The 25777-nt window shown below is 48.5% G+C and overlaps 1 protein-coding gene across 5 annotated transcripts in view; it reads left to right on the top strand.

Annotated features, from left to right (window-relative positions):
• LOC119971968 (protein kinase C-binding protein NELL1-like) overlaps positions 1-25777 on the top strand; it is a 926238-nt gene that overhangs the window by 35979 nt on the left and 864482 nt on the right. For all 5 annotated transcript variants that reach the window (XM_038808351.1, XM_038808348.1, XM_038808349.1 and 2 more), the window contains exon 5: positions 19891-19987. In XM_038808351.1, coding sequence (XP_038664279.1) covers positions 19891-19987 — 97 coding nt within the window. The remainder of the gene's footprint in view (positions 1-19890; positions 19988-25777) is intronic.

Genomic DNA, 25777 nt, shown 5'->3' with positions numbered 1-25777 from the left:
TGTGATTGAAGCAAATATAAATGCTGACCAAAAGCAGTTGCCTAAGCACAAATCATTCCTGTACGCTTGATTGGAATGTCGGTATGAAGTTCCCAGTTTGTCCAATAGTATAATGGAACAAACAGTATTGACACCAGTTTCAATATTGACTTAAAGCAGCAATCTATATTAAAACCAGTTTGAACAACGTTTCAATGCAACAATCAGTGCTAAAGCCAGTTTGGCTAATATTTTAAAGATGGAATCAATATTAAAACTAGTTTGAACAGTGATTTAATGAAGGAATCCACGTCAAAATCAGTTTTGACAACTTAAATACGGCAATTCTTATTAAAACCAGTGAGATTAATACTTTACTGAAGGGGCCTCTAGTAAATCCCATTTGAACAATGATTTTTAAGAATACCACGTTTGTCATTTTACCGGAGTGGAACCTAAAAAGAGGCTTGAACGATTTCTTAATCTAACCTGCCGATCTAATATTTACCTCAATGCTCTCCCCCTGTTCTTTTGCGGTTTCTATGTTTATTCTTGTGTTAATAAAGTTTCACAAATGCCAGCTAATGAGTCCAGCAAATACCAATCCTTGACTAGTTGTCATTTTTTTTTTGTTCAATCTGTGAATAACCAATGAAATTTGTTTGTTTTTTCTGAACATGTAAATATCATTACATTCAACCTCAAATCCTGCAGAAAAGAAATCACTTGGCCCGATCAATGCAAGTCATCTCCTAAGTGCTTGGCTGTATCTCCCGTTTAATTGAATGTCTTTCAATGTCAGCGGTAATAATTTCCCCAAGAGTGAATAGATTCCCCACCCCAAAGAGTGCTAATAAATATTCTTGGTAATCAAATGGAAAGCTGCGAGTTAAATAGTCAACAAATCCTGACCCAGCATGTTTTCTCTACCTTTTCACATCTGATAAAACTTATTAAGTTCAAACTTTTTCTCTGTCAGTCGTAATCTCATTGTTGTGGATGTATAACAGATGCTTGGGTTGTAACATCTAATTTAAATCGCAACAACTTCAATGCCGCGTTGAATTAGATTGTGAGCTCAGATCCTTAAGTTCGCGGTCAGAGGTGGTTTGTTGAGGTATTTCAGAGGGCATTTAGGGGCCGACCACTTTGTCGTGTTTCTGGAGTCACTTGTCGGCCAGACCAGGTAAGGACAAGCAGATTCCCTTCCTTCGAGGGACCTTAGCGAACCAGATGGGATTTTACCACAATTGGCAATGGTCACCAATAGACTTTTAATTCCAGGTTTTTATTAACTTCAAATTTCACCATCTGCATTACCCTGGATCTCTGCATCACAAGTCCAGTGAAAACACTTGTCTGTCTAACTCAGCCAAGCTGCTATTAATTGCGAATGGCACAGTTTTTAATCATGTGGCTCAGCTTCCAAAGTTAGCGGAAAATTTATCCAACATTTTCTTTTCAAAAAGGATATTGTTTTATATTATGTTCCTTTGTAAGAGGTGAGACTTAACCCGGCAAAATCAAAAAGCTTTTTATTTGCTTTTAGATTTGTGCATGGCCACAATTCATTGCCCTTCGCCAACTGGCCTGAAAAGATACCAGTGGACCTACCTTATTGATTTGTAGCAATGCACAGCAGGACAACACACTAGAGTCAATCACATAAATGGGAGGAAGTGTCATATCCTGGCCACACCAAGTGAGGGGTTATAGGCTCACCTCCCCAGAGGAACTCAGCTGGATTTTCATGGCAATTTTCTTTTCTGATTCCAGTCAAAATAACTTGTCAGATTTATCACCTTCTGAATTCACAAATGCCATGCAAGGTCCAATCTCCCAGGTTGTTCTCCTGCTGTAGCTCCCACGCTGCACCTTTCGTGTTGCTATTAGACCTTTGCCATAGGTGTGACACTTTTTCAAGGCTAGATTGGACCCGTTCAAATCTCACAAAGGACTGCTGATGCTTTCAGATGGGTATGGAAACTCGCAACGCATCATTGGCCCAGAAAGTTCGGGGTCAGTTGACTGCTTAGCTCGGCGAAGAGGACATTGCCAAGAACCTGAGCTCCAAATTGTGTGAAGCTTTTCCCCATGGCAGAGGTGTCGAAAACCAGAGGGTGTGGGTTTCAGGTGAAGAGTAAGTGGTTCAGAGGGCACCTGAAGAAACATTTTTTCACCCAGAGGATGGTGGAAATATGGGACGCGCTGCCCAAGAGGGTGGGTGGTGGAGGCAGGAACACTCACAACGTTTAAGAAGCATCTGGACAAGCACTGAAAAGACCAAGGCAGAGTAGGTTATGGATCAAGTGCTGGTACATGGGATTAGTATAGATTGGTATGTGGTGGTCAGCATTGACATGGTGGGCCGAAGGGCCTGTTTCTGTGCTGTATGACTCTATTTTTAAAAAATCATTGTAAATTATTTATTTCCCAATTAAGGGGCAATTTAGCGTGGCCAATCCATCTACCCTGCACATCTTTGGGTTGTGGGGGTGAGACCCACACAGACGCAGGGAGAATGTGCAAACTCCACATGGACGGTGACCCAGGGCCGGGATCGAACCCGGGTCCTTGGTGCCGTGAGGCAGCAATGCTAACCACTGTGCTGCCCCTGCTATATGACTCTATGACTCAAATATATACATCGTTGTCATTTAGTTGAAGTGTCTTGTGAAACTGTGGTTGGAGTAATCTGAATTGTACTGGACATTTATTTGGCATGGAGGTGAGGTTGGGGGAGGGGTGGTGGGATGGTGGGGGTGGGGGGGGATGCTTTGGCAATAGACTGTTGCTTGCAAAGTGGAAGGCCCGATTTCACGATGTGTTGCCTGACTTACACCAGGGGCGGGATTCTCCGACCCCCTGCCGGGCCGGAGAATCGCCGGGGGCCGGCGTCAATCCCGCCCCCGCCGTGTCCCAAAGTCTCTGGCACCATAGATTCGGCAGGGGTGGGAATTGCCCGCATTTTCTGGCCCGCAATGGGCCGAAGTCCTGCCGACATGGTTCAAACCACCTACCTTACTGGCGGGACCAGGCGGCGCGGGCGGGCTCCGGGGTCTTGGGGGTGCGTGGGGTGATCTGGCCCCGTGGGGTGCCCCCACGGTGGCCTGGCCCGCGATCGGGGCCCACTGATCGGCGGGCGGGCCTATGCCGTGGGGGCACTCTTTTCCTTCTGCCTTCGTCTTCACGATGGCGGAGGCGGAAGTGACCCCCTCCCCTGCACATGCACGGGGATGACATCAGCAGCCGCTGACGCTCCGGCGTATGTGCGGACTTCCGCCGGCCGGCGAAGTCCCTTTGGCCCTGGCTGGCGTGGCACCAAAGGCCATTCCAGCCGGCCGGCGGGGCGCCAACCACTCCGGCGTGGGCCTAGCCCCTCAATATTAGGGCTTGGCCCCTAAAGGTGCGGAGACTTCCGCACCTTTCGGGCGGCCCGACGCCGGAGTGGTTCACGCCATCACGCCAGGGCCCCCTGCCCCGCCGGGTAGGGGAGAATCCCGCAGAATACCTTTAAAATGACCAGGCCGAAGCGAGGAGTTTGGTATTGTAAAAATAATTCATCTCTACAGGAAGGCACAAACTAGGGGTTGGGGGGGGCCGGCGGGCGGGGGGGGGGGGGGGGGGGGGGGGGGGGGGGGGCATTTTCCACGCTGTGGTTAATGTAAAGCATTTGGCGTAAAAGGATCATAAAGGTACGATTCAGAACAAAGAACAAAGAAGAAAGAAAAGTGCAGCACAGGAACAGGCCCTTCGGCCCTCCAAGCCTGTGCCGACCATGCTGCCCGTCTAAACTAAAATCTTCTGCACTTCCGGGGTCCGTATCCCTCTATTCCCATCCTATTCATGTATTTGTCAAGATGCTCCTTAAATGTCACTATCGTCCCTGCTTCCACCACCTCCTCCGGCAGCGAGTTCCAGACACCCACTACCCTTGGTGCAAAAATCTTACCCTGTACATCTACTCTAAACCTTAACCCTCGCACCTTAAACCTATGCCCCCTAGTAATTGACCCCTCTACCCTGAGAAAAAGTCTCTGACTATCCACTCTGTCTATGCCCCTCATAATATTGTAGACCTCTATCAGGTCGCCCCTTAACCTCCTTCGTTCCAGTGAGAAAAGTGTCTGGAGAAGGCAAAGCCTGGGTGGGAGGGGTCTCTGACATCAGCAGCCGCTGACGCGCCGACGTATGTGCGGACGTCCGCCAGCCGGCGAAGTCCCTTCGGCCCCGGCAAACCCTCAGGTTTGCCTTCCTGAGGCAGCGGGAGGTGTAGACAGAATCAATGTGAGGGTGGCAAGCTTGTGTGATACATTGGGTTGAGTTCACCACAGTTTGCAATATCGTGCGATCTTGGGCCGAGCAGTTGCCATACCAGGCTGTGATGCAGCCGGATAGGATGCTCTCTATCGCACATCTCTGGAAGTTTGTGAGAGTCGATGCAGACATGTCAAATTTCTTTAGCTTCCCTAGGAAGTAGAGACGTTGTTGGGCTGTTTTGACTGTTGCATCAACGTGACTGGACCAGGACAGGCTGTCGGTGATGGTGACCCCCAGGAACTTAAAGCTATCGACCATTTTAGTGAACAATTTAGGAGTCTGCGACAGAAAATAGTCTACCTGTGTTGTGCGACCGAGGAATCTTTCAGTATTTGTGTCAAACAAGGACGGAAACTTATTCTAACTTGTGTCATGTTTTGGTGTTGGCTGTGCTGAATGGATGTGTTGCAAATAGTCAATCAGTATCATCACAGCTGAAAAGATAACAATATGTGTTACAATTACTTCTCTAATTGCTTTTCATGACATTGTATACCATACATTTGAAGGTTGTAATCTGGTAGACAGATTCATAAGTCACTCAATCTTCCCTCTGTTTAAAGCAAAGATAAACCCATTGATTTTTACGATCCCAGACCAACTAATGAAAAGATTTAAATGATTAACTCTTCATACACAGAATATGATGCTTCAGTTTATTTGAAATAGCTTCCAGTACTCCAGGTAGGCTCTGATTACTGCAGCGGGTTGTACACACTCTCCTATATATCTTTGGGCAGGCACAAAGTTTAGCACCAAAGCTTTAGCATCGGTTAAAGTGGTCACCACCCTTCTCAGTCAGAAGACTGTGGTTTCAAGCCCCACTTCAAAGACTTTAGGACCATAGCCTAAGCTAACACTCCATAAGACCATAAGACACAGGAGAAGAATTATACCATTCGGTCCATCGAGTCTGCTCTGCCATTCGATCATGGCTGATATTTTTCTCCTGCCTTCTCCCTGATGGAACCATCAATTCACTAGACACTTTAGTGCTTTAAGATATGCACTGTGGTTTTAATCTACTTAGTACAGAGCCAGCCTGTTACCCGTTGAACTCTCGATGAACTGCAGGCTGGCTCTGGACAAGGGTATTTATACAGTAGTCCAGGGGGAGGAGTTGTGGGCGGAGCCAAGGGTGGAGCCCTGTACAAACTCCTGAGCATTCCCAGAGCTACTCCCCCTAGTGGTCGGATAACGCTACTGCGCTTACAATGGTATTGGTAAATACAGTATGAATTACTAAGTTACATTCTCCACACTCCCCATAACCCCTGATCCCCATATCAATCAAGAACCTATCTATCTCTGTCTTGAAGACACTCAGCGATTTGGCCTTCACAGCCTTCTGCGGCAAAGAGTTCCACAGATTCACCACCTTCCGGCTGAAGAAGTTCCTCCTCATCTCTGTTTTAAAGGATCGTCCCTTCAGCCTGAGGCTGTGCCCATGGGTTCTAGTTCTTCCTACTCGATCCAGGCCTCTCAATATTCTGTAAGTTTCAGTGAAACACCGCTCATCCTTCTAAACTCCACCGAGTACAGAGTCTTCAATCGATCCTGTGGAATGCTGGGGGTGCTCTGCATTGTTGCCATTTTTCTTTATTAATGATACAGAATGTTGGCATCGCTGGTTAGACCAGCATTTATTGCCCATCCCTAATTGCCCTTCAGAAGGTGGTGATGAGCTGCCTTTTTGAACTGCTGCAGTCCTTGAGGTTTAGGTACACCCACAGTGCTGTTAGGGAGGGAGTTCCAGGATTTTTCCTCAGGAACGGTGATATATTTCCAAATCAGTGGTGGGTGACTTGGAGGGGATCCTCCAGGTGGTGGGGTTCCCAGGTATCTGCGGCTCTTGTCTTTCTGGACGGTAGTGGTCGTGGGTTTGGAAGGTGCTGTCTAAGGAACCTCGGTGAGTTATTGCAGTGCATCTTGCAGATGGTACACACGGCTGCCACCGGGAGGAGTGTTTGAATGTTTGTGGAAGGGGAGGCAATCAAGCGGGCTGCTTTGTCCTGGATGGTGTTGAGCTTCTTGAGTGTTGTTGGAGCTGCACTCATCCAGGCAAGTGGAGAGTATTCCATTACACACCTGACTTGTGCCTTGTAGATGGTGGACAGGCTTTGGGGGGTCAGGAGATTAGTTACTCTCCATAGGATTCCTAGCCTTTGACCTGCCCTGGTAGCCACTGTATGTCCATGAGATAAGATGTTAAAATTATGTAATTTCTGCCTGTTCAAGTGAAACTTGATCCCATGGCATTATGTAATGACTTGGACAACTTTTAAAGAGTTGTGGTCGCCTTGCCTGTATTAATCTCTCAACCAGTATCACAGAACAGGTTATCCGCTCATTAGCAGTTTGATATTTGTGGAAGAGAAACAGGAAATGCTGAAATAACTCAGCTGGTCTGGCAGTATCTGTGGGAGAGAAACAGAGTTAACGTTTCGAGTCCGCACGCCTCTTCTTCAGAGCTGAAGAGGGAAAGAAACGTTGTTAATGGTATAGTTGGAGAGGGGGTGGGAGCAGAATGCAAGGTCAGGGATAGGTCAGAATTAAAGCGATATTGACAAAGTTGTCATGGACAAAGGACAAAGGGTTCATGGTAATATTAAGAACTGAAGAAGTGTTAATAGCGGCATAAAGATAAGAACGCAGAATGTGTTAATGGGAGAACAAAGGTCAATGCTCGGTGTGAGCAAAATTGAAAAACAAGGGACAGGTGGCCCTGTGGGGGAGGGGTGGCATTGTATTGGGGCTGACCAAGGAAACCAAAAAATAACAAAAGGGCGGGTCAAGGTGGAGGGGAAAGCTCACAATCGAAAGTTGTTGAGTCCAGGGAGGCTGTAACATGCCTTCTCGGAAAATGAGGTGTTGTTCTTCCAGTTTGTGATGGGCTTCACTGGAGCATTACAGCAGGCCAAGAATGGGCAGGTGGGCATGAGAGCGAGGTGCTGTGTTAAAATGGCAAGTGGCAGGCAGGCTGGGGGTCATGCTTGCCGATGGAATGAAGATGTTCCACAAAGCGGTCACCCAGTGTACGTTTAGTCTTCCCAGTGTTGAGGGGACGGCATTGGGAGCAGTGAGTACAGCAGACCAAATTCATTGAAGGTGAAATGCTGCTTCACCTGAAAGGGGTGCTTGGGCATTATTTGGCTGTCGTGTGTTTCTATATTACAACAGTGATTACCCTTCAACTTCATTGTCCTGTAAGTGCTCAGGAATATCCTGAGATCTCAAGTCTGCTTGCATTGGAAAGTGTTCAATACTGATGAAGTTGTGGAACGAGCTGACGTTTCAGCATCTCGTACCCGAAGATGTTTCCCCTCCCCTACCTGGTGGCTTTTTGGTAGAAGCTGTTGTGCTAAGTAATGACTGGACAATTCTTCAGGCTGGAAGTCTGGCGAGACGATTCCTTAGCTCATCCATTCATGCATTAAAGTGACACTTTGAAGGTTTCTGAGCCAAGATGTGACAATAGTGACAGCCTTAACCGATCACTGGCAGAGATGCAGGAAAAGTTATCTGATTTTCTTTTTACCTTATAGCTGGTATGCAGAAGAGGAACTTTGTTTGTTGGGGCAAGGGGAAAGGCAGGGAGGGTGAGGGCTAATTCTGTTTTTGTAATTAGGACTATCACCAACCCTAAAACTCTCTGGACAGATCCCATTCCTTCAGCCCTGATCTCTTTCACACCCTCGGTCTCTTCGGCCCACATGTGGCTGTGTTATTTATGGCTATCCGGACCCTATGGACCAAACTCTAGTTGACAAAATTAGTTGGGCTGGGTTTGGGTCAGACGTTTACCTCACCCAACCCTGGCCCCAATCCACTCACTGCTGGGCCTTTCACAGAATTGGGACTGGCAGCAGGCAGCCAACCCCTTTCCAGGAAGTGGGCCGACAATCTAAATATTTTGATCAGGTTGGCAAGCTCTGATTGAATCCGCTTCACAAGGTTTGCTGTGGGCAGCCAGGCTTCCTGATCTCAGAGAGGCTGGCTGCTGAAGTGGGAGAAGAACGGCCTTGATTAGAAGAGAATTGCCTTTAAGGCACTGCTTGTGGGCCAGGAGGAGCAAGTGTGCTTACCCCTGGCCCGTTCCCCTGCGTTCATACGCCCCCCTCCAAGCTTCACGTCTGTTATGATCCTCTATTGTCTTACATCCCTCTGCTTACAAAGGCCCCCAGGGTCAAGGATTGGCACTCCGCCCACCGAGGTTGGAGAATAAGACCATAAGACATAGGAGCAGAATTAGGCCACTCAGCCCTACGAGTCTGCTCCGCCATTCAATCATGGCTCACCTTTTTCCTCATCCCCATTCTCCTGCCTTCTCTCCATAACCCCTGATCCCCTTATTAATCAAGAACCTATCTAGCTCTGTCTTAAAGACACTCAGTGATTTTGTCTCCACAGCCTTCCACGACAAAGACTTCCACAGATTCACCACCCCCTGGCTAAAGAAATTCCTCCTCATCTCAGTTTTGAAGGATCTTCCCTTCAGTCTGAGATTGTGTCCTTTGCTTCTAGTTTTTCCTGCAAATGGAACCATTCTCTCCACGTCTACTCTATCCAGGCCTCGCAGTATCCTGTAAGTTTCAATAAGATCCACCCTCATCCTTCTAAACTCCAAAGAGTACAGACCAAGAGTCCTCAAACGTTCTTCATACGACAAGCTCTTCATTCCAGGGATCATTCTTGTGAACCTCCTCTGGACCCTTTCCAAGGTCAGCACATCCTTCCTTAGATACGGGGCCCAAAACTGCTCACAATACTCCAAATGGGGTCTGACCAGAGCCTTTTACAGCCTCAGAAATACATCACTGGTCTTGTATTCTCACCCTCTCGACATGAATGCTAACATTGCATTTGCTTTCTTAACTGCCGACTGAACCTGCAAGTTAACCTTAAGAGAATCGTGAACAAGGACTCCCATGTCCTTTTGGGCTTCTGATTTCCTATGCATTTTTCCATTTAGGAAATAGTATATGCCTCCATTTCTCCTTCCAAAGTGTATAATCTCACACTTTTCAACATTGTATACCATCTACCACTTCTTTGCCCACTCTCCTAGCCTGCCGAAGTCCTTCTGCAGCCCGCCGCTTCCTCAATACTACCTGTCCCTCTACAGATCTTTGCACAATCTGCAAATTTAGCAACCGTGCCCACAGTTCCTTCCTCCAGATTATTAATGTAATGATGAATGGACCCCCTCCCCAGAATTGGACACCGGCACTTGGTTGACGAGAGGACCTATCTGATCCTCCGGCCTGCTCCGGAATGCTTCCCATCCGACTGGAAGTGAAATCTGCAGCGAGATTCCTGGAACCCCATCCAACGTGCAGCCTCCTGCCTGCACCCCCCCCCCCCCCCCCCCCCCCCCCCAATCGGGTTGCGCATTTACGCCGCTGTAAAATGAGTCGGAAATATTTTGGCCTTCTCGTGATATGTTCCGCTCCCGTTGTTGAACCCGTCCAATGGGAAGGGGAGCTAAAAGTCCCGCCCACTGTAAATCTGGCTGGGTCTTGGACAAGGAGCGTCTCAGGGCTAAAAGACCCAAGTTACTGAGTGGAAACTCTCCAGATTGCAGGAAATTCATACTTCCAGTGTTCCTGGCAGAAACTCCCTCCCGCCTGTGTAACCCTGTTAATGTCCAAGCCAATGCTCTTGAATTCTCTCCCTAGACCTGTTTGACCAGCCATGTGGTCAAGCCTTCCTTGTACTTCCTTCTTTTATTCCTGTCAGATTTAACTCCTATGACGTTCCTTGTGTTGTTAAACTTTTAAAATTCATTTTTGTGGGGTGTCACTGGCTAAGCCAGCGTTTGTTGCCCATTCCACGTTGCCCTTGAGAAGGTGGTGGTGAGTTGCCTTCTTGAACCGCTGCAGTCAATGTGCCGTGGGTACACCCACTCTGCTGTTAGGCAGCAAGTTCCAGGATTTTGACCCAGCGACAGTGAAGGAACAGCGATATATTTCCAAATCAGGGTGGTGAGTGACTTGGAGGGGAACTTCCAGGTGGTGGGGTTCCCAGGTATCTGCTGTCCTTGTCCTTCTAGATGGTAGTGGTCATGGGTTTGGAAGGTGCTGCCTAAGGAACCTTGGTGAGTTACTGCAGTGCATCCTGTAGATGGTACACACGGCTGCCAATGTTTGTCGGTTGTGGAGGGTTTGAATGTTTGTGGAATGGGAGCAATCAAGCGGCTGCTTTGTCCTGGATGGCGTCGAGCTTCTTGAATGTCGTGGGAGCTGCACTCATCCAGGCAAGTGCGGAGTATTCCATCACACTCCTGGCTTGTGCTTTGTAGACGGTGGACAGACCTTGGGGAGTCAGGACGTGAATCACTTGCCCCGAATTCCTGGACTCTGACCAGTATTAATATGGCTAGTTCAGTTCAGTTTCTGGTCAATGGTAACCCTCAGGATGTTGATGGGGATTTAGTGTTGGTAATGCCATTGAATGGCAAGGGGTGATTGTTTGATTCTTTCTTATTGGAGAGGATCATTGCCTGATACTTGTGTGGCACAAATGTAACTTGCCATGTGTCAGCCTGAGCCTGGATATTGTCCAGTTCGTGCTGCATTTACACATGGACTCCTCCATTATCTGAGGCATTGCGAATGGTGCTGAACATTGTGCAATCATCAGCGAATATGACGATATGTTGGCAGTAAGGTCATTGTTGAAGCAGCTGAAGATGGTTGGGCCTAGGACACTACCCTGAGGAACTCCTGCAGTGATGACCCAGGTATGCGATGACTGACCTCCAACCACCACAACCATCTTCCTTTGTGCCAGGTATGACTCCAACCAATGGAGAGTTTCCCCTACTTCCCATTGACTCCAGTATTGCTAGGGCTCCTTGATGCCACACTCGGTCAAATGCTGCCTTGATGTCAAGGGCAGGCACTCTCACCACACCCCTGGCATTCAGCTCTGTGTCCATGTTTGAATCAAGGCTGTAATGAGGTCAGGAGCTGAGTGACCCTGGCGGAACCCAAACTGAGTGTCCATGAGCAGATTATTGCTCAATAAGTGCCACTTTATTGCACTGTTAATGACGCCTTCCATCACTTTACTGAAGATTGAGAATAGACTGATCGGGCGGTAATTGGCCGGGTTGGATTTGTCCTGTTTTTTGTATACAGGATACACCTGGGACATTTTCTACTTTGCCAGGTAGATGCCAGTGTTGTCGCTGTCCTGGAACAGCTTGGCTAGGGGTGCGGCGAGTTCTGGTGGCGTAGTGGTTCGCACTGCTGCCTCACAGTTCCAGGGACCCGGGCTTAATTCCGGCCTCGGGTGACTGTGTGGTGTTTGCACGTTCCCCCCGTGTCTGCGTGGGTTTCCTCCGGGTGCTCCGGTTTCCTCCCACAGTCCAAAGGTGTGCAGGTTAGGTGGATTGGCCATGCTAAATTGCCCCTTAGTGTCAGGGGTGTGCAGGTTAGGTGGGGTTACAATGATAGGCCGGGGGGACTGGGCCTGTGTAGGGTGCTCTTTCAGAGGGTTGGTGCAGGCTCGAGGTGCTGAATCGTCTTCTTCTGCACTGTAGAATTTCTCTGATTATATGATTCCAAGTCTTCAGTACTATTGTCAGAATATAGCCAAGGCCCCTAGCAAGTATCCAGTGCCTCCAGCTGATTCTTGATATCATGTGGAGTGAATCATATTGGCTGAAGTCTGACATCTGTGATGCTGGGACCTCCGGAGGAGACCGAGATGGATCATCCACTCGGCACTTCGGGCTGAAGATTTTTGCGATTGCCTCAGCCTTGTCTTTTTCACATATGTGCTGGGCTCCTCCATCATTGAGGATGGGGATATTTGTGGAGCCTCCTCCTCCAGTGAGTTGTTTAATTGTCCACCGCCATTTACGGCTGGATGTGGCAGGACAACAGAGCTTAGATCTGATCCATTGGTTGTGGAATTGCTTATCTTTACCAGTTGCTGCTTATGCTGTTTGGCAAATAGTCCTGTGTTGCCGCTTCACCAGGTTGACACTTCATTTTTCGGTATGCCTGGTGTTGCTCCTGGCATGACCTCCTGCACTCTTCATTGAACCAGGGTTGATCCCCTGGCTTGGTGGCAATGGTAGAGTGGGGGATATGCCGGACCATGAGGTTACAGATTGTGGTTGAGCGCTATTCTGCTGTTGCTGATAGATACCCAGTCTTGAGATGCTAGATCTGTTCGAAGTCTATTCCATTTAGCATGGTGGTAGTGCCACACAACACAGTGGAGGGTTTGATCAATGTAATGATGGAACTTTGTCTCCACAAGGACTGGGCGGCGGTCACTCCTACCGATACTGTCATGGACGGATGCATCGGCGGCAGGTGAGTTGGTGTGAATTAGGTCTGGTAAGGTTTTCCCATCTTGTTGACTCCCTCACCACCTTTTGCATTCCGGGTCTAGCAGCTATGTCCTTTAGGACCCAGTAAACTCAGACAGTAGTGGTGCTACCAACCCTGTCTTGGTGATGGAAATTGAAATCCCCACCCAGAGTACATTCTGTACCTTTGCCACCCTCAGTGCTTCCTCCAAGTTGTGTTTGACATTGAGGAGTACTGATTGATCAGCTGATGGTGGCCGGTACGTGGTAATCAGCAGGAGGTTTCCTTGCCCATGTTTGACCTGAAGTCTCGAGACTCCATGGGGTCCGGAGTCGTGACCCCTCAGAGTTGAGGACTCCCAGGACAACTCCCTCCCGAGTGTTAAAAGTGCGACATTGTTGTTGTAACTTGTATTAAAATTCAAGAAATCAAAGTTTACATGTAATTTTGCAACCATCACAGCCATAATTTGCAGATTAAGTTGTCGAGTGTTTGGGCTGTCCTTTTAGCTGCAGCTTGTTAGTGTTCAGATAGATGACTGATTTTAACAAAAAGTTAGGTTTTCCCAATTTCAAAGGGAGATGTGGCGTGGGAACGATTGATAGATCTTTCAGAGATCTGGCAGAGGATGGTGGACAGTTACAGAATCACAGAATTTACAGCATAGAGGTAGGCCATTCGGCCCATCGAGCCTGCACCGCCCCTTGGAAAGACTTAAGCCCACGCCTCCACACTATCCCCATAACCCAGTCACCCCAGCTGACCTTTTTGGACATCAAGGGGCAATTTATCATGGCCAATCTACCTAACCTGCACATCTTTGGACTGTGGGAGGAAACTGGAGCCACCCAGAGGAAACTCATCCACACACGGGGAGGATGTGCAGACTCCGCACAGACAGTGACCCAGCAGGGAATCGAACCTGGAACCCGGGAGCTGTGAAGCAACAGTGCTAACCACTGGGCTTCTATGCCGCCCATGTCGCTCTCTGTACTGTGTGATTCAATGATAATTGGAGAGATGATGTGCGGGCAGCACGGTAGCATTGTGGATAGCACAATGGCTTCACAGCTCCAGGGTCCCAGGTTCGATTCCGGCCTGGGTCACTGTCTGTGCGGAGTCTGCACATCCTCCCCGTGTGTGCGTGGGTTTCCTCCGGGTGCTCCGGTTTCCTCCCACAGTCCAAAGATGTGCAGGTTAAGTGGATTGGCCATGATAAATTGCCCTTAGTGTCCAAAATTCCCCTTAGTGTTGGGTGGGGTTACTGGGTTATGGGGATAGGGTGGAGTGGGGTGCTCTTTCCAAGAGCCAGTGCAGACTTGATGGGCCGAATGGCCTCCTTCTGCACTGTAAATTCTATGATCTATGTGCGCGAGGAAAGTCTTTCAAATTCTTAGTGGAATTCTCCATTTTTGAGACTAAGCGAGGTGCGGGAGGTTCCGACAGTGCCTTTCCTGCTGGCTACGATGCCGGAATCTTGCTAGATTCTGCACTTAGACCCTCATTAACTATGCACAGGCGACTTCTATCATCTGGGTAGTTTGAGGCATCTGATTTGTCCGCCTGCCGTCATCTGGGGGATTCAAAGATCCTGGTGCCATATTTATATACCAGTCCAGCACACTCCTATCACTCTCTCCAGCCCAACTGTTTCACCAGATGGTGCAGGATGTTAGCAATCAAGAGGAAAACGGCCAGAGGCCTCAGGAGGAAGTCTGTTCCTCGATTCAACTACCCTCCCCCCAGGTCCATCACCTGCGGAGCGCCCCTGCCCCACTTGGACCTCTACCCACTGCATCTGGAGTCTTCATCCATCCCTTCCAGTAAACAATGTGGCATTGGGAGGCAGTGATGTAGTGACATTGTCACTGGACTAATAATCCAGACACCAAGGGTAATGCTCTTGGGCTCCAGGTTCAAATCCTGCCTTGGCAGATGGTGAAATCTGAATACAATAAAAAAACCTAGAATTAACAGTCTAATGATGACCATGAAAACATTGTCGATTGTTGCACAAACCCATCTGGTTCGCTAATGCTCTGGCGGAAATCTGCTGTCCTTACCTGGTCTGGTCGACATGTGACTGCAGGTCCACAGCAGTGTGGTGGACTCTTAAAGTGCCTCTGAATTCGAGGGTGGCACAGTGGCGCACTGCTTAGCATTTCTACCTCACGGCGACCGAGGACCCAGGTTCGATCCCGGCCCCGGGTCACTGTCCATGTAGAGTTTGCACATTCTCCCCGTGGATCTCACCCCCACAACCCAAATATGTGCAGTGTAGGTGGATTGGACACGCTAAATTGGCCCTTAATTGGAAATTGTGGGCGGTTAGGGAGGGGGCTTGCCTGCGAAGCATACAACCCCTGAAAGAATAAAGAAAAAAAAATACCTTTGACCACCTAATTTTTGAGCTTTTCATGCATGTTTGTCGGGGTCTAACTCCCCTCAGTTTTCTTTCTGCCTTCCATTGTTCGCCTTCTTCATCCATCTGCTTGTTCCTCTCCCTGCCTTTGTCAGACCTCATGTCCCCCCTCCCCCCCCCGCCCCCCCACCTTGCACTGCCCTCCTTCCACATTGCCTCCCTTATCTTCGTCAGGCTAATCCCCCTTTCCCGGCCTCACCTTGCACTCCACCCCCCGGTCCAACCTTGGGCCTTTGCTGTGGCGGGTGCATCAGTCCCATCGCATAGCCCTGTGCGGCACCAAGGGAAGGAGTCCCCTGCACTCCCCAAACCCAACCCCTTGTGGAGTTGCACACTGAATCACCAAGGTAACTGGCACCACCAAATTATTCGCTATCCGGGCGACTGTTCTAGATCTAAATTAAATTAAAGATCTAATGTTGAGCTGGGGTACATGTGCCACTTGAAGGAAAAGAAACATTGAACACAAATGGCAAAAAAAAATATTTGACTTGCAACTGAGTTTGTTTAATTGCAGATGTCTTTTTCTCTGCTGCTTCTTATTCTCTGTCTCACTGCATCCCGTGCTCAATTAGTTAAGCCTTGTGGGTTACCATGGCATATGTTGTTGCAAAGAACTGTGAATAAGTGTCGCTGAGGACTCTGTTCCCACGCAGAATTTATACTAACCTATCCTTGCGAATAAGCAGTGAAGGTGACTTTACAACTGATGGGCTTCCGAAATTTTGCAAGAGTATTGAGAATAACAGATCTCTTCCAGAAGTAAAATAATAGTATGATCGTATAGTGACTGTGTTACTGGATTAGTGAATCAGAGTTCGGTGCCAATACCAGGCATCAGGCCCCATGTCACCGTGAGAATTTGAGTTTAATTTTTGGTACCAGTGAAGTTTAAGGGCAGTTTAAGGGCAGCATGGTAGCATTGTGGATAGCACAATTGTTTCACAGCTCCAGTGTCCCAGGTTCGATTCCGGCTTGGGTCACTGTCTGTGTGGAGTCTGCACATCCTCCCCGTATGTGCGTGGGTTTCCTCCGGGTGCTCCGGTTTCCTCCCACAGTCCAAAGATGTGCAGGTTAGGTGGATTGGCCATGATAAATTGCCCTTAGTGTCCAAAATTGCCCTTAGTGTTGGGTGGGGTTACTGGGTTATGGGGATAACATGGAGGTGTTGACCTTGGGTAGGGTGCTCTTTCCAAGAGCCGGTGCAGGCTCGATGGGCCGAATGGCCTCCTTCTGCACTGTAAATTCTATGAAGTGATTTATGAGATTATAAGATTGATGTAAAAAATTCAGCTAAATCATCAATTCATGAAGGAAACACACTTTCCCCAGTCTGCCCTTTAATGACTCCCGTTTGACACCGAAGTGCCTGACATTTAATTACCCTTTGAAGTGGCTAAGCAAGCCATTTGGTTGTGTGACGTTGTGGTTCGGCTGGTAGTACTTTTTGCTTCTGAGCCAGAGCATTGTGGGTTCGAATCCCATTCCAGTCACTTGAGTACAGAAATCCGGGCCACGGTAGCACAGTAGTTAGCACTGTTGCTTCACAGCGGCAGGGTCACAGGTTCGATTCCCACTTGGGTCACGGTCTGTGCGGAGTCTGCACGTTCTCCCCGTGTCTGCGTGGGTTTCCTCCGGTTTCCTCCCACAAGTCCCGAAAGATATGCTTGTTATGTGAATTGAACATGCTGGATTCACCCTCAGTGTACCCGAACAGGAATGTGGCGACTAGGGGATTTTCACAGTAACTTCATTGCAGTGTTAATGTAAGCCTACTTGTGACAATAAATATTATTATTATTGTTATTACGGGTTAAGAAACACTGTGATGTAGGCACAACAGACCACATTAATTTCTTTCCAGTCCTCTGGCACCTCCCCTGTGGCCAGAGGGGAATGAAAAATATGGGTCAGAGCCCTGGCAATATCCTTTGTTACAGAACAAAGAGATCTAGGGGTACAGGTTCATAGCTCCTAGAAGGTGGGGTCGCAAAGGGACAGGGTGGTGAAGAAGGCATTTAGCATGCTAGGTTTTATCGGTCTGAATATTGAATTGGGGTGTCTTGTTGAAGTTGTACAAGACATTGGCAAGACCACACATGGAATACTGTGTTCAGTTCTGGTCACCCTATTATAGGAAGGATATTGTTAAACTCGAAAGAGTGCAGAAGAGATTTACGAGGATGCTACCAGGACTCGATGATCTGAGTTATAAGGAGAGGCTGGATAGGCTGGGACTTTTTTCCCAGGAGAGTAGGAGGCTTAGGGCTGATCTTATAGAGGTCTATAAAATAATGAGGGGCACAGATAAGGTAGATAGTCAACATCTTTTCCCAAAGTAAGAAGTCTTACAACACCAGGTTAAAGTCCAACATGTTTGTTTCGAATCACTAGCTTTCGGAGCACTGCTCCTTCCTCAGGTAAAGCTCCTTCCCCAGGTGAAGGAACTGTGCTCCGAAAGCTAATGATTCAAAACAAAACTGTTGGACTTTAATCTGGTGTTGTAAGACTTCTTACTGTGTTCACCCCAGTCCAACGTTGACATCTCCACATCATCTTTTCCCAAAGGTAGATGAGTCTAGAACTAGAGGGCATAGGTTTAAGGTAAGAGGGGAGAGATACAAAAGAGACCAGAGGGGAAATTTCTTCACCCAGAGGGTGGTGAGCATCTGGAACAGGCTGCCAGAGGCAGTGGTAGAGGCGAGTACAATTTTTTCCTTGAAAAAGCATTCAGACAGTTGTATGGGCAGGGTGGATATAGAGGGATAATGGGCCAAATGCAGGCAAGTGGGACTAGCTTAGTGATAGAAACTGGGCCAGCATGGACAAGCTGGGCCGAAGGGCCTGTTCCATGCTGTAAACATCTATGACTCTATGACTCTCAGCAACTTTCTGAATTGTGCAAAATTAGACAATACCTCAAACCTGCAGAAGTAATTTATTCAAAATTCTAACTTGATGGAAACCTTGACGCCCTCAAAGAATAAAGATCAAGGAGTTGTGGTCATCTTCACCGAAATGCTCTCCCACCGAGACATCTGACACCTGGCCTGGTTCGTTGCCGAGCACCATGCCCAAAATGGCCTCCCCCCTAGTCGGCCTATCTACATATTGAGTCAGGAATCCTTCCTGTACATACCTGACAAAATCTGCTCCATCCAAACCATTTGCAGTAAGGAGGTTCCAGTCAATATTAGGGAAGTTGAAGTCACCCATGACAACGACTTTGTTACTTCTGCACTTTTCCAGGATCTGTTCCTCTATCTCACTGCTGCTATTGGGGGGTCTATAGAATACTCCCAATAAAATGACTGCTCCTTTCTTGTTTCTGACTTCCACCCATACTGACTCAGTAGACAAACCCTCCTCAACCACCTCCTTTTCTGCAGCTGTGGTGCACTCCCTAAATCACAGTGTCACTCCCCCTCCTTTTTTACCTCCCTCCCTATTCTTCTGAAAACATTCCTGCCCCTGTGAAATCCAAGTCTCTGTAATGGCCACAACATCGTAGTTCCAAGTCCTGATCCATGCTCTAAGTTCATCTCCCTTATTCCTGACACTCTGGGACCTCTGCTCTTTGTGGTTTTTATAAATGACTTGGATGAGGAAGTGGAAGGGTGGGTTAGTAAGTTTGCCGATGACATGAAGGTTGGTGGAGTTGTAGATAGTGTCGAGGACTGTTGCAGGTTACAACAGGACATTGACAGGATGCAGAGCTGGGCTGAGAAGTGGCAGGTGGAGTTCAACCTTGATAAATGTGAAGTGATTCATTTTGGAAGGTCGAATTTGAATGCTGAATACAGGGTTAAAGGCAGGATTCTTGGAAGTGTGGAGGAACAGAGGGATCTTGGGGTCCATGTACATAGATCCCTCAAAGTTGCCACTCAGGTTGCTAAGGTTGTTAAGAAGGCGTATGGTGTGTTAGCTTTCATTAACAGGGGGATTGAGTTTAAGAGTCGCGAGGTTTTGCTGCAGCTTTATAAAATCCTAGTTTGACCACACTTGGAATATTGTGTCCAGTTGTGGTCGCCTCATTATAGGAAGGATGTGGATGCTTTAGAGAGGGTACAGAGGAGATTTACCAGGATGCTACCTAGACTGGAGGGCATGTCTTATGAAGAAAGGTTGAGGGAGCTAGGGCTTTTCTCACTGGAGCGAAGAAGGCAGAGAGGTGACTTGATAGAGGTGTACAAGGTGATGAGAGGCATGGACAGAGTGGATAGCCAGAGACTTTTCTCCAGGGTGGAAATGGCTGTCATGAGGGGACATAATTTTAAGGTGATTGGAGGAAGGTATCAGGGAGATGTCAGGGGTAGGTTCTTTACACAGAGAGTGGTGGGTGTGTGAAGTGCACTGCCAGCTGAGGTGGTGGAGTCAGAGTCATTAGGGACATTTAAGCGCCTTAGACAAGCACATGGACAGCAGTAAATTGAAGCGATGTAGGTTAGGTTGATCTTGGATTAGGATAAATGGTCGGCACAACATCGTGGGCTGAAGGGCCTGTACTGTGCTGTACTGTTCTCTGTTCTTTGTTCTATGTTCTAATCGCATCATCTTCTCGCCTTCACATGTTGGCTGAAGAATGATTGCATTGGAGTAGCCGTGACAAATGGATGAGGTTTATCCGGGGCGGGGGGCGAGAAAAGATTGATTAATTGAAAGGATGTCACCACCATTTTGAATTGCCCCTTTGAAACGCGTGAAAAAGATTTGACTTGCCATTCGCTTGTTCATGTGAAATATTAATGACTCAATGATTTATTGCCATCAGGTGATTTGTTAAAGCCTTGGACGGCGACCTTTAAACTGAACGAAAAATGTGATTTTTTTTTTCCCCCATAGAATTTACGAGCGCGTTATTGATCCTCCCCAGACCAACTTCAGCCCAGGAATCAGTTTATGGCTCGGACAACGGAACAGTCGACACGGGCTATTTAAGGTAAGCAGTTAGAATAAAACTAATTCAATTCAGCTAAGTAACTGCCTCTCAGTAGGATTCCGAAGTCTATTTAGACGCTTCAACTGCAGTATAGCAGCATAAATATATTAAAATATCAGTATTAAGATCCTGAATGCTGGTCGTTAGTTGATTAAAGTTATGTTTATTCCATATGTCATAATATTTCATGGCAATTATTGCAAATATTCATGTGGCTGTTTTCTTGGTTTAAAACTATGTTGACTATTTGGATAATCAACAGAAAAATGATCATCCAAAATAATGTAATTGGAAATTGAGAAATGAATTGTGGAAGAGAAAGCAATTTATCAGGTGTCATGATTTGTTTCCTTGTGCTTTATTATTTGCTTTCAATATTTTGCAATTGCTTCCCCGTGTCTCTTACAATCTCAGTACTTTTGAAAATAGAAAATGCTGATTAGTTGGGGGAGGGAGCGCGGGACGTGTCAGCGTTTCTGGCAGGTTTTATTTGCTGCCGGTGAGAAAACATGCTCTGATCTTGCATCTCAGTGCTGTGTTTTGTCAGCTCACGGATGCCAATGGTGTGGGTGAAACATCACAAAATTCACAATGGGAGCGGGCGAGAAAGGCTCAACAGGAAAACTGCTTCTGTCTCTGAGTAATTTAGAAACTGCTGTTGAATGGAGTTTAAGAATAGGATTGAATGTAGGAATCTTGACGCACGAACTGTTGTAAGGTGTTGGATAGCATTCAGCTGCTCTTACTTAAGACCGCAAAGACTTCATAACGTTAGCTCTTTGATGGAACCATCAATTCACCAGACACGTGTTTCCGATATGAATCTAGGCTTTAATCGACTTACTTCAGAGCCAGCCTGTTACCCGTTGATGAACTCTTAGTGAACTCAGGATGACTCTGGACAAGGGTATTTATACAGCAGCACTAGGGGGAGGAGTCATGGGCGGAGCCAAGGGTGGAGCCCAGTACAAGTTCCTGAGTACTCCCAGAGCTACTCCCCCTAGTGGTTGGATAACGCTACTGCACTTACAAAGACAGTGTGAATTATCATATCATATATATTACATTCACCACATTCACCCCCTGCAAAAAAAATCAAGTCCGGCGGGGGTGGTCGTCTACAACGTCAGTCTGTCCGGTGGTTGAATTGTCCGCTGTGATCTGCGGAACACCGGGGTTGCAGCCTCTTGCGGTGGCTGGATGGGTGTTGTGTGCTGGGGTACGATAGCGGACTCCAGGGAGGGTTGTATCCGAGCTTCATACTCTCCTGGTTCGACCGGGGACTGGGAGGGCTGGGGGCTGGCCGGCGCGGGTGCGCGGAACTGGTGGAGCGAGCTCGTGGGCTCGGGCGCGCAAGGGGCGGCGGCATAGGGTGTAGGGTGAGAGGTCCTTCTATGGGGGTAGAGGGGGCGCTGGATCCGGCGGGTGCCAGATCCCGGAGGGATACCGTGTCCTGACGGCAGTCAGGGAACTCGACGAATGCGTACTGGGGGTTGGAGTGGAGCAGACGCACCTTTTCAACAAGGGGGTCGGTTTTGTGCGCCCTGACGTGTTTCCTCAGAAGTACGGGGCCCGGCGTCCTCAGCCATGCCAGAAGTGAGACCCCCGTGGTAGTGCCCCTGGAAAAAATGATGAGCCTCTTGTGAGGGGTCTGATTGGTCGCCGTGCACAAAAGGGACCTAATAGCGTGGAGCGTGTCTGGGAGGACTTCCTGCCACTGGGAGACTTGGAGCTTTCTAGACCGGAGGGTCAGTAGGATGGTCTTCCAGACCGTCGCGTTCTCCCTCTCCACCTACCCGTTCCCCCTGGGGTAGTAGCTGGTAGTCCTGCTCGAGGCAATGCCCTTGTCGAGCAGGTACTGACGCAGCTCGTCGCTCATGAAGGACGAACCCCGGTCGCTGTGTACGTAGCTGGGGAAACCAAACAGGGTGAAGATGCTATGCAGGGCCCTAATGACTGTGTGGGAGGTCATGTCGGGGCACGGGATAGCGAATGGGAAACGGGAGAACTCGTCTACAACGTTTAAAAAGTAAACATTCTTGTTAGTTGAGGGGAGTGGCCCTTTGAAATCAATCGTGAGGCATTCAAATGGCCTAGAAGCCTTGACCAGGTGGGCCCTGTCTGGTCTTTAGAAGTGTGGTTTGCATTCCGCACAGATCGGGCAGTCCCTGGTGACTGCTTTTACCTCCTCGTTGGAGAAAGGCAGGTTTCGGGCCCTGATGTAGTGGGCGAGCTGGGTGACCCCCGGGTGGCAGAGGTCATTGTGGATGTCTTTTAATCGGTCGATCTGCGCGCTGGCGCATGTCCCGCAGGATAGGGCATCCGGAGGCTCGTTGAGCTTCCCGGGTCGATATTTAATATCGTAATTGTAGGTGGAGAGTTCGATACTCCACCTCAGAATTTTGTCGTTTTAAATTTTGCCCCTTTGCGAGTTGTCGAACATGAAGGCAACCGATCTTTGGTCGGTGATGAGGGGAAACCTCCTACCTGCGAGGTAGTCCCTCCAGTAACGGATAGCATCCACAATGGCTTGTGCTTCTTTCTCGACTGAGGAGTGTCGGAGTTCTGAAGCGGAGAGGGTACGGGAGAAAAATGCGACTGGTCTCCCTGCCTGATTTAACGTGACTGCAAGAGCTACCTCTGAGGCGTCGCTCTCTACCTGAAATGGAGTGGATTCATCCACCGCCCGCATGACCGCTTTGGCAATGTCCTCCTTGATGCCGTCGAAGGCCTGGCGTGCCTCGGCTGACAGGGGAAATCGTGTGGCCCTAAAGAGTGGGCGGGCTTTGTCCGCATATTGAGGGACCCACTGGGCGTAGTAGGAGAAGAAGCCCAAGCACCGTTTGAGGGCCTTAGGACAATGAGGGAGGGGGAGTTCTAAGAGGGGGCGCATACGGTCCGGGTCTGGGCCCAGGACTCCGTTTTCCACGACATAGCCAAGGATGGCTCGTCTGGTTGTGCAGAAAACGCATTTCTCCTTGTTGTACGTGAGATTCAGTTTCTGTGCCGTCTGGAGAAAACGGTGGAGGTTGGCGTCATGGTCCTGCTGGTCATAGCCGCAGATGGTGACATTGTCCAAGTACGGAAACGTGGCCCGCAGCCCATACTGGTCCACCATTCGGTCCATTGCTCGTTGGAACACCGAGACCCCATTAGTGACGCCGAAAGGGACCCGAAGGAAATGGAAGAGGCGGCCATCGGCCTCGAATACCGTGTAGTGGCGGTCCTCCGGGCGGATTGAGAGCTGGAGGTATGCAGACTTCAGATCCACTGTGGAAAAGAGCCGGTACTGGGCGATCTGGTTTACCATGTCTGCAATCCTGGGGAGGGGATACGCGTCAAGGAGCGTAAATCTATTTATAGAACATAGAACATAGAACAGTACAGCACAGAACAGGCCCTTCGGCCCTCGATGTTGTGCCGAGCAATGATCACCCTACTTAAACCCACGTAACCCGTATACCCGTAACCCAACAATCCCCCCATTAACCTTACACTACGGGCAATTTAGCATGGCCAATCCACCTAACCCGCACATCTTTGGACTGTGGGAGGAAACCGGAGCACCCAGAGGAAACCCACGCACACACGGGGAGGATGTGCAGACTCCGCACAGACAGTGACCCAGCCGGGAATCGAACCTGGGACCCTGGAGCTGTGAAGCAATTGTGCTATCCACAATGCTACCGTGCTGCCCACAATGCTACAGTGCTGCCCACAATGCTACTTCGGTCCCCTATACTATGTCCCCACGCTAGCGTAAAAGCGGTGGAGTTTTACTCCAGAAATCCAGCGGCTGTGCTGAGCTCCATGGCAGACTTGGACCGCAGAGCCACACAGAGAAAAGAGACCCCCCCCCCCTCTGATTGGCCGCACGCCTGAGCCTGAAACCGGGCAGAATTATTCCCCGACCGCCTGTAAGGTCCCCCCCTGGCCTCCGATCTGCCTTCCTGGACCAGGACGGCCATGGACCAGCATCCCGACCGGCAATCGGTGGTTAGTTCCACGCCATCGGGAGCTCGGCCGATCGGGAGCGGAGGATTGCTGGGTGGGCCTCTGGCAATGGCCCCCTGGCGGTGCGGCGTACTCAGCGGTCACGCCGATTTTCAGGGCCCGGAGAATCACCGTACCGGCGCTGGGCCTGATTACGGCGTGAAAGTGGATTCTCTGCCCGCGCCGGCCGCGATTTCTCTGCAGGGCTGTGGAGAATCCAGCTCCAGAACTGTGTACATATATACAGTAAAGGGTGCAAGTTAGGAATTGTCTCTGTGCTTCTTTGTGCATTACGCTAATATTCCAATGCTAGACGGCCTCTTTGTGGGGTCCATGTACTCCACAGAGGTTTTTATTAATGCAAATAGTCTTTGCAGCCATGCAGTAAAAGTGGAAAGTTTTTACCTTTCCCAACACAAAGCAAGTTGTAGAAATTGTCGCAAAATTCATTGAAGCCAATTGGAAAGCTCAATTGCTTTCTGAGAGGTTTGGAGGTACGTTCTGCGGATGTTGGCAATGCTGGATTCATTGTCCATCCCATTGCTGGTCTTAGGTGCCGATGATGGGCCACTGATGTCCTTGCTGTGGTAGTATGATTGGTATTGGTTTGTTTATGCCAAATCTAACCAACGCAACTGGAACATACAAATTAGGAGCAGGAGGAGGCCAATCGGTCCCTCGAACCTGCTCCGCCATTCAATAAGATCATGGCTGATCTGATTGTAACCTCAACCCCACATTCTTGCTTAACCCCCGATAACCTTTCACCCCCTTGTTAATCACGAATGTATCTCGCCCTGCCTTAAAAATATTCAAAGGTTCTGCTTCCACCGCCTTTTAAGGAAGAGCGTTCCAGAGAGAGAGAGAAAAAATACTCTTAATCTCTGTTTTAAATGAGTGACCCCTTATTTTCAAACAGTCACCCCTGGTTCTACATTCTTCCAAAAGAGGAAACATAATTTCATAAGGTTTAGGAGCAGAATTAGGCCATTTGGCCCATCGAGTCTGCTCCACAATTCGATCATGGCTGATCTCATCCTGGCCTTAACTCCACCGTCCTGCCCGTTCTCCGTAATCCTTCAACCCATTACCAATTCTAAATCTGTCTAACTCCTCCTTAAATTTACTCGCTGTCCCAGCATCCACTGCACTCTGGGGTAGCAAATTCCACAGACTAATGACCCTTTGGGAGAAGTAGTTTCTCCTCAACTGCATTTTAAATTTGCTACCTCTTAACATAAGACTATGACCTCTTGTTCTAGAATGCCCCACAAGAGGAAGCATCCACTCCACGTCTACTTTATCCATACCTTGCATCATCTTGTATACTTCAATTTGATCTCCCCTCATTCTTCTGAACTCGAGAGAGTATAGCCCTAAATGTCTCACTCTCTCTTCATACGACAACCCCCTCATCTCTGGAATCAACCTAGTGAACCCCCTCTGTACTGCCTCCAATGCCACTACATCTTTCCTCAAATAACGGACCAAAACTGTGCATCTGAAAAAACTGAAACATCCTCTCCACATCTATCCATATCCATCCTGCCAGTAACCCACAAGATCTTGAAGATTTCAATCAAGTCTACTCTTAATCTTCTAAACTTTAGTAGATATAAAACTATCCTCTTCAACCTTTCCTCATAAGACAATCTGCCCATTCCTAGTATTAGCCCAATAAACCTTCCCTGAACTGCTTCTAATCCATTCACATCTTTCCTTGAATAAAGAGACCAATACTGAACACAATAGTCCAGAACTAGTCTCACCAGTTCCTTGTACAACTGAAGCTTAAAC

Source organism: Scyliorhinus canicula, chromosome 9, assembly GCF_902713615.1.
Source record: "Scyliorhinus canicula chromosome 9, sScyCan1.1, whole genome shotgun sequence".
Taxonomy (NCBI): Eukaryota; Metazoa; Chordata; class Chondrichthyes; order Carcharhiniformes; family Scyliorhinidae; genus Scyliorhinus; species Scyliorhinus canicula.
Note: the sequence above shows the minus strand (reverse complement) of the source record. Positions and strands in the feature narration are given on the sequence as shown.